Source organism: Seriola dumerili, unplaced genomic scaffold (genome assembly GCF_002260705.1).
Source record: "Seriola dumerili isolate Sdu_G_001 unplaced genomic scaffold, Sdu_1.0 BDQW01001124.1, whole genome shotgun sequence".
In the NCBI taxonomy this organism is placed as follows: Eukaryota; Metazoa; Chordata; class Actinopteri; order Carangiformes; family Carangidae; genus Seriola; species Seriola dumerili.
The window spans coordinates 2,687,386-2,696,989 of NW_019175379.1; the positions used below are offsets into that span (position 1 = coordinate 2,687,386).

At 40.0% G+C, this 9,604-nt stretch overlaps 1 protein-coding gene across 15 annotated transcripts in view; it reads left to right on the plus strand.

Annotated features, from left to right (window-relative positions):
• Nucleotides 1–7,440, plus strand: part of scrib (scribbled planar cell polarity protein) — a 64,154-nt gene extending 56,714 nt beyond the window's left edge. For 11 of the 15 annotated variants that reach the window (XM_022767053.1, XM_022767062.1, XM_022767054.1 and 8 more), the window contains 5 exons: nt 985–1,124; nt 1,598–1,635; nt 2,161–2,235; nt 3,921–3,975; nt 5,236–7,440. In XM_022767053.1, the coding sequence (XP_022622774.1) occupies nt 985–1,124; nt 1,598–1,635; nt 2,161–2,235; nt 3,921–3,975; nt 5,236–5,372 (445 nt within the window). In that variant the 3' untranslated portion in view covers nt 5,373–7,440. Of the gene's footprint in view, nt 1–984; nt 1,125–1,597; nt 1,636–2,160; nt 2,236–3,920; nt 3,976–4,100; nt 4,131–5,235 lie in introns of all 15 variants that reach the window. The other 4 variants (XM_022767058.1, XM_022767068.1, XM_022767061.1 and 1 more) reach the window with 3 other exon arrangements.
• The last annotated feature ends 2,164 nt before the right edge of the window (nt 7,441–9,604 follow it).

Sequence of the window (9,604 nt, forward strand, 5' to 3'; positions counted from 1 at the left end):
AAAAATGGGATCTTTATTTAGCATTTCTGGCTCTGTTAATTTTGTGGGTGTTTTACCTTCCATTCTTTGGTTTTCTTCTCTTTTTCTGTCTGTGTGCCTTCCCTTTATTCCTTCCTCTCCTCTTCACATTTCTCCTTCATCCTGGTGTACTTTTCATCCCACCCTCTCCTCCTCTTTTTCAACCTCTCTCCCCCCCCCTCTCTGTGGCCTTGTGGGCACAGGCCCTGTGGCCTAGAGGAGGATGTTAGGCAGTATGAGCAGGACCTGGCTAAGAGGCTCTACCAGGCCCGAGTGAGGGCATCTCAGGGCACGGCCGCGGCCCCCCAGCCCCCCACCTCTTCCTCTACCTCCTCCTCTGCAGCCTCCCAGCTCAGGTCTGCTCCACGGCCCCAGCCACCAGGGCCAGACGCACGGCATCATGGGGGGTGTGCTGGGGTGCTTTGGCGTTGCGGTATTTTGCTAGAGGCAGAGTTCAGAAAGGTCCAAGCAAGCACTCACAGCAGCGACACTGTGCCAGTGCTTCCACTGCCTTTCTAGTGCTGTCTTGCTTTTGCACGTCTTTGCTGTTTCCATTTCTAGCTTCCTCTGGTTCCTTCCTCTCTGTCCTCTGTCTCGTCTCCCCCCTCTCTGCAGCACTTTTCTTTTTCATTTGTGCCTTGCTGTTCTCTTGATATTCATACTATTATTTGTACTAACACACAGCTTGCAGTAAGTTTGCGAGCTATTTGTGAGTTGAGGGTAAGCCTACTAGCAGTAGGTAGTCCTTTTCCTGGAATGCCTCCCTTTTTATTCTGCTATGAAATTAAACCGGTTTGGCACAGCAAACCAGGACAAGGAGCACCCAAAATAAGTAGTGACTGGCACTGCACCCACCCCAGTGGTGTGTGCCTCAGTCTTTGTATCTTTATTTCTTTAAAGCTTTCATTTTCTTTTTATTTACTTTTTTATTTATCCTTTATCTGATGGTGGTTGTTTCTCTTGTAGAATGAAGTCTCTGGAGCAGGATGCACTTAAGGCTCAGATGGTCATAGCCAAGTCTCGGGATGGGAAGAAACGTGGGACACTAGACCAGTTGACAGAGTCGCCCTCGCCTGCCCCCACCCCTTCTCCTACACCAATGGAAGGTATGAAGCTGCTGTCCTTAAAAGCACTGAGGCCTATTCATGTGGCAAACATCTATTTGTTGTTATGTACTTACCATCCTCTGTACTTAATAACAAGTGGTTTTTATACAGAACCACCACCATCAATTTCTGAGTTGTTGTGTCCATACAGTAACTTAAAGTCTCTCAGGTCGGCTAACCAGTGTTTTCTGGATGCTCAACTTCAAATGAAGGGAGACTGAGCATTGCCTGTGTTATCCCCTAATATCTGAGATGTTTAACTCTTACCATTAGATCAATCCTACTGGAATTTTTAAGAAATGTTGTTCATGTTTCACTTGATGTTTTTCTGAAGCACTTGGTAACTTCTGTAGTAGTACTACATAAGTAAATCTTTACTTACTTACAAGTAAATTACACGTATAGCTTGATCATTCATTTCAACCCTTCTTTGCTTTTCTTATCCAAGTTGACATTTTGTTTTTCTCTGACAGAGCTCAGTCCTCGAGGAGTAACCTCACCTGGCAGGCTGGTAAGCACTAAACCTTTTTACCTCTTCTTCATTTCCACTTTGTGACTTATGCTTTCACTGGCCTTTGTATCGGTGTGAATGGTTTAGTTTATCCTTTTGTATGGAGCTTGAATCATCAAATATTTGAACACATCTGTAACAATGACTTTGCAGTTTAATCTAAGGAGCTTTATTTGAGAAAGGCAACAAATAATGCTGTTTGTTTACAAGATGGAAAAGGCAAACGTAGATTTGCTTCAAAACACATTGACATTAATCCTTCATCTTGCTCATTGTCACTCCAGCCAATCAGAGCTGAGAACACGCACCGCTCTCCCACCATATGCCACAGCTGGCTGTCTGAATCACCCATTAGCCTCTCTCCCTCCTACCCCTTCCCTTTCTATTTCCTCCACCCTTTCCCCCTCTCACACCTTTTCTCCTCCGTTCTTTTCTTTGTCCCACTCTCTTCCTTCCTCTCTGTCCTTATATTTTTCTTTTCCCTCTCCCTTGACCTCTGCTCATCCCTGTTTACTATCCTTCTAGTCCCTGTCGTCAAAGAAGTTTGACTACCGACAGTTTGCCGCCATTCCTTCTTCCAAACCCGTATACGACATCCAGGTATTGGCTGCATGCCGAGCTCCGGGCCCCCCCCCCCCTTCCCCGTGGCTTTCCCTGCTGCCTCTCCCCTGTAGTTTCTGTTGATCAAGAGGCATCAGTGCAACTGCAGTCTGGGTTGTGGCTCAGTGATTGATCAGTACTTCTTCCTCTGTACTATTATAGTGGTGTGGCTCACTAACTCTCACTTGCACAATGAAGAGAGATTTTTACTTTAAACAATGACACACAAAATCAGCCCTGGGTCTGCCTCCCCTCTCCCTGGTCTCCCCCTCACCACTCACACACGTAAGAGCATCTTTAGCAGTTACCATCATACCCATCTATCTCTCAGCTAACTAATCAATCACAGACAATAACACTCACCAGCTGCAGAGACACAGACATGTTTTTGATCCCACTAACCAGAATTGGTTCCGGGGGAAAATAGCCACAAACATTTCATCCACTCACAGTCACGTCCATCAGCTGTCCTGTTCCACGCATGGGGCGCACATCAGACAGAGGAATAACATGTCCTCCATAAGTTTTCTTCTCATGCTCTGGCTTTTGAAACACTGATCTGCTAAAGGCTTTCCCTCTGCACTTTCAATAGTTTTGTGTAGGATTGTGTGAAATAGCTAATTTCTTCCTCTTGAGATGGGAGGGGAAGCAGGGGAATCCTGGAATGGCGCTGGAGAATGAGCAGAGCTTGTCTGGAAATGGTCTTTCATTTTTTGTGGTCAGGTATCTGTGGTTGTCCGTCACAGTGTCAGTCTGCGCTCCTGAGTGTGGGGGCTCTTGTTTGGTTGTTGCACAATGACCTTTGTGTTCAGGTCCTCCCTCTGGTGGGTGTAACTGAGTTGTAAGTGTGTTTGCATTCTGTTTGAAATTCCTGCACATGACTTGATGAAAGTACTGTTTAAAGGAGAGGTTCAGGTTTTTCCAGATCTAATTTTAATACACTACTTACATGCCTAAATCAATGAATTGATTAATTGATAATTAAAACGATTGTTAGTTGTAGTCCCAGCATTTTGTTGTGAGTCCGTGGATTTTGTCCTTTATCTCATACGATGGAGTTGTGATATAAAGGAATCACTACAGCAACTAATAACTCTGTCAGTGTACATATGGGCATGTGAGTATTGTATTCAGAAAGACTTGAAAAAAGTCTGAACCTATCCTGCGAGTTGGTGTTAGTAAGGTGACTTTTGGTTACGTAGAACAACCAGCTTCTAGACACTGATAGTGAGGGAAAGTCAAATTAAAATCTAACCAAATAAAATTATGGGTGGTGGTGTATAAAAACATAGATGAGTACAACTTAACGTGCTGCTTGGTTTTCCATTGTGCATTGTTGACATTGGTGCATTGTCGGTGCTGTACTGTTGCTGTTGGCTGTCTTTTTGTGGATGTGCCTTCACTACACAACAAACCCCGGAACTGATGACCTAACTTAACCTCCCTTTCCTTTAACATGCCAATCTCTCCTGGGGGAGTAGTTGAGTAGAAGTACTGTGGTTCTTGTGGCTCTGACAGATAGGGAGCTTCAGTGCTGCCGGCTAATCCAGTGAATGGCTGGTACTTCGCCTCACCGTCTCCCTTGCTGCCAGTTCCACTACTGACATGGTGAAGGTTTCCCCAGGGATACAGGTTACTAAACAACCCTACTGCTCAGTTATTCACTGTCTTTTCTTCTCTTCCAGTCCCCTGACACAGTTGACGACATGCAGTTCATCGACGATGGCTCCAGCAACCCAGGTGAGTACAGGAGCTATTCAGTCTGTATGAAAACAGGCTTTGTAAAAGGGCTAAGTGTAAAAAATGTGCATGGACAATCAGAAATGCATTTATTACTTCAATTTGTTCTATCCCCTTTGATTCAGGTGACTACCTGGGATAAGCAGCTCCTATTGGTAGGATCCTGTGTGCATGTGTTTGTGGCTCTGTGTGTTTATATGGCAGAGTATGTATGGAAAGTGTGAGGAGAGTGTGTTACTTTTTGGATTTATACTCTAACCTGCTTGTTGTGTGGCAAACTGGCATAGCAGTGGGTTCAGGTATTTAGCCCGGTGTATTTATCAGGTATGCTTCACCCACTGATGCCCACAAGATATGTAGCAGAAACTGATGTTGAGACCAAAGTGGAAGAGAAATTTGTTGTGTCTAAGTTAATAATCTCATACTAACCTTGACTTTGCATGATTTTCTTTAAGGCTTAAATGAAACTAGTGATTACAGGGAGCTCTAGCAGTTTCCATTAGCATGTTGGTGTCATTATGTTTACATGCACACATCAAACCAGGTTACCAAAATGCTGCATTCAGATAAAATTGTTTAAACTGTAATTATGAGCACCTGGAATAATTGTGCCAATACAGCATAAATCTAACATATGCAATAGGTCAGTAACCAGAAGTCTCATCTACCGCCGACTTTATCAGTAAGACGTGTGTCCAAAATAAAGTGGTTGTAGTGGTGCTGTGTTTGACAAATGTTCAGTGGAGGGAACAGATTTCAAGGTGTTGGGATAGAATTATTTTAAATGTGACAATGCCCTGCTATACTGCTCTCCTTTCATCCACCTGCTCTGCTGGCAGAGATACTTTCTCTGTCTTAAGTGCATGTAAACAAACATTTTAACAAAGGGTTGCAAATTGGTTCTTGAAGTAACTTTAATGGCATCACCTGTTGCTGTGAGTTTGAATAAAGAGCCCATTGAGGTGGCAGGTTTAAACATGCAGTCACTAGGTGCTTTACTTCTTTGCTCAACACTTTTGGGTCCTGCTTGTTTCCAGCTGCTGATTTAAATGTGGGGCTTTTCTCGCAGGTTTAAGGGATCCATCCACTTTCTCAACAGTTGAATGCTGCACAGGAATTTTCTGTCCAGTCGCCTAAATCTTTCCTCCTCTCCACTGCTGGTGTTGGGGATTGAATGTCAAGTAAAAAGAAGCTTAACTGCAGCAGGTGGCAAGTGAAATTGTGTTGAAGTTGTTCTGTCTGTCTTTTGTTATTTCCTAGGGCTCACTGCAAACCCTGAGGCCGAGGTTCCCACCTCACTGCCTGCCACCTCAGCCCTGGAGGAGATGGCCTTGTACAGCAACAAGCGCAAACTGAGGCAGGGTCGCCGCAGCCTGGAAACCGCCGTGCCCACGTAACACCTTAAAGTGAGACATATTTACATATGCTGTGGAACACTGGCAAACACATGGGTGCATCCACAGGAGGTGCAGTCACTAAACACTACACAGTGTCAGTAGAGCGAGATTTACTCTCCCATATATAACCACTGCAGAGACTTCAAAGCTGATAGTCGCCACACATACACACCCACTTATATCTTGAGTGCCAGTCTTGCCTTTACAGTCTGTGGGTGAGTTGGCAAGTTGCTCAACAGTCCCTCAAGGGCAAGAAAGAGCTAGAGTGGTTAGCTAGGATCGCTACTTACAGACACGTTTTTTTGTTCCACATTCTGTTTGCCTGGTAGAATCTGATCTATTTTAACAAAAGGTGACCGAAGTTTTTAGTTTTCGTTTTTTATTTTTCATGCTCCAATGATTTTGTTGTTTTTTTTGTTTTTTTTTAAAAACATACTGGAAGAGAAAAGAAATGGGTCATAGCTATACTAACTTCTTGAATGATATTTTTAGACTTTCAGTGAATAGATTGTAAAATGCCAAGGGTTTCTTGACACTTGGGCGGACAGGAGTGTATATATTATTGATGAGAGAACATCCTGCTACCTTCACAGTCACAAATAGTGGAGAGCTTTTTAAAAAAAAAAACAAAAAAAAAAACAGTACATATCGCTTTTGCACTGCCATTGATCAGCTTTTTAAGAACGTATATATCTTAATTTATTGTTTTTATCATTTTACTCAAATTGAAGGCCTTCTATTTTACACTGTTTAACCCATCCAGTCCGTTTGGGATCAAGAGGTTGACTGAAGTGTATCATAATCTACCTTAAAAAATGTTTCAATGATACAGTTATGAGTCATGAAGACAAAGCTTTGAACTAATGAATTGCCTAATACTTTATCATTAAATCTACTTTATAAACACTTTTGAATTTACCATGGGCTTTTTGAGGCAAGCATATGTACAAATTACATTGCTTGGACAAAACCTGCTGTCGCACATCAGCATCTTCACACGTTAAATGTCGGTAGCTCTTATCTCAGCAGACTTCAAAAGAGCATCTGTCCAAATGTCTGAGACCACTTCCTCATTTGAAAAAGTGGTCTCAGACTTTTGGACTCCACTGTTTCTTCTGTGTTACATTCCCCCTGTAAAGATGTAACCACACTTGAGGCGGCAGCAGCAATGAGCAGGCAGTTTTACAGATACTCAAAGTTTGGGATCATGGATTTTTTAGCATAATTTACTAATTAATGGTACTTACCCTGGCTTGTTTAGGGTATTTTTATTTTATCAATGTGAATCATTAATTTCTATCCTTGCATTACCTGGAGATATTCCAGAGTGACGTGAAGGTAGCAGGGGTTTTATTTTTCTGTCTATGGTTAATTTAAATCTGATGCCACTGAAAAATCATTTATTATTGTGTGAATAATGTACAAATACTGAAAAGAAAACTTTGGGTTTGAAACTGAGCCAGTCTTGACCTAGACCAAGCGAGTGTCTGGACTGCTGATATACCTGGGTTTGGACAGGCTTGGTATGGGGATGCTCTCTGCATGTATATTGGTTTGTTAATGGGAGAGCCGTGAGACGCAGAATCGATTAGAAATTCCTCTCAAGATACTGATCTCATTCAGACATTCAGCTCACTGCTTGACATACTGTCAGTTTAGGTATCTGACGGGTATTTTTACAGAATCACAGCATAGTAGCATTCGTGTTAATTTAATGTAGGGTCTTCTAATAATAGCTTTCCATGTTGTGCTCACTGACTGAAATTCAGTTTGTTTGATAACATTTGCAATGGCTGATATCTCTTTTTTTTAACTTACAGTAGTTGATTTTTTTCAGGTGGGTTTCACTACATTATTAATGCAGTGTTTCAAGTTTTTGTGTTCATTCTTTTGTCTTGAGTTCTGTTTGGGGGCTTTTACTTGCAAATAGGTTGAAGGGAAAGGGTCAGAAGTCCTAGGGTCAAGGGTTAGAGCTCATACAAGACTGTAACTAGTGAATTTGTACAACCAAAGAAGTCTATTTTGTGGTTCAGGAATAATAAATTTTACTTTTCATTTAAGAAGCTGATTCATTGTGTTGTGTCTTCTGTGCTTGGTTGATGTGTAAAGGTATGCGAGCTACAATGCAAAGATTGAAATGTAGAAAAACCATGAAGTGAATGAAGCAATTTGGTGGACTTAAAAGGCAAATTACACTTTAAAATAGCACTTGTGGACCTCATGGAGTTCATCAAGTAAATAAACTCACTTAACTAACAGGTAGAAATGGAAGGAGTCTTCTCTGTTCAGACCCTGCAATCGAATTCCTTTGCACTGGAGTACAGGGCAGCAACCTGCTGCTCCGCTGCAGGGACAGAAATAAAAAGTTGAGTTTTACCAGATTGACTGCTAATACTAATTGCTATCTCTACCTGGTTGGCCAATTGATTTATAATGGGCATGAACAGATTATCAGTAACAATATCTCCATTCACTTCAAAATGAGTAAAAATAAGAATTAATGTAAGGAGGAAGATACCCACCCTTTTCAGCATCCTGCCGCGAGCGCTGTAGAAGGATTCGGCACTGGGGCTGTCCGGAAGAAGCTCAAACTGTAGCTGCTGGTTTTCCTCTCTCTAAGAACATCAGTGGAGCATATGACTCAATACAACTTTTTTTGGTAAATATTACTCAAATGATGTATTCCTGCTGGCTTCCACTGTAGTCAAGGGCGTAGGTTTGCATAAAGTAGTAAGTCATAAAAACGTCATCTTATAATAAGGCATAAAAATGTTGTCAAAATGCCATAGTATACTATGGCATAAAAAATGTCAAAAAAGTCATAGTATAGTATGTCATAAAAACGTCATAGTATAGTCTGGCATAAAAATTTCATAAAAACGTCATAGTATAGTAAGACATAAAAACGTCATAGTATAGTAAGGCATAAAAATTTCATAAAAAGTCATAGTATAGTAAGGCATAAAAATGTCATAGTATAGTAAGGCATAAAAATGTCATAAAAACGTCGTAGTATAGTGAGGCAAAAAAATGTCATAAAAACGTCATAGTATAGTAAGGCATAAAAAACGTCATAGTATAGTAAGGCATAAAAAACGTCATAGTATAGTAAGGCATAAAAAACGTCATAGTATAGTAAGGCATAAAAAACGTCATAGTATAGTAAGGCATAAAAAACGTCATAGTATAGTAAGGCATAAAAAACGTCATAGTATAGTAAGGCATAAAAAACGTCATAGTATAGTAAGGCATAAAAAACGTCATAGTATAGTAAGGCATAAAAAACGTCATAGTATAGTAAGGCATAAAAAACGTCATAGTATAGTAAGGCATAAAAAACGTCATAGTATAGTAAGGCATAAAAATGTCATAAAAACGTCATAGTATAGTATGGCATAAAAATGTCATAAAAACATCATAGTAAAGTAAAGCATGAAAACTTCATAGTATAGTATGGCATAACAATGTCATAAAAACGTCATAGTATAGTAAGGCATAAAAATGTCATAAAAACGTCATAGTATAGTAAGGCATAAAAAACGTCATAGTATGGTATGGCATAAAAATGTCATAGTATAGTAAGGCATAAAAAACGTCAAAGTATAGTAAGGCATAAAAATGTCATAAAAACATCATAGTATAACAAGGCATAAAAACGTCATAGTATAGTATGGCATAAAAATGTCATAAAAACGTCATAGTAAGTATGGCATAAAAATTTCATAAAAACGTCATATATAGTAAGGCATAAAAACGTCATAGTATAGTATGACATAAAAATGTCATAAAAACGTCATAGTATAGTAAGGCATAAAAACGTCATAGTATAGTATGGCATAAAAATGTCATAAAAACGTCATAGTAGAGTAAGGCATAAAAACGTCAAAGTATTGTATGGCATAAAAATGTCATAAAAACGTCATAGTATAGTATGGCATAAAAATGTCATAAAAACGTCATAGTATAGTTAGGCATAAAAAACACCATAGTATAGTATGGCATAAAAACGTCATAGTATAGTAAGGCATAAAAACGTCACAGTATAATAAGGCATGAAAAACGTCATAGTATAGTATGGTATAAAACGTCATAGTATAGTATGGCATAAAAATGTCATAAAACATCATAGTATAGTAGGGCATAAAAATGTCATAAAAACGTCATAGTATAGTAAGGCATAAAAAACATCATAGTATAGTGTGGCATAAAAATGTCATAAAAACGTCATAGTA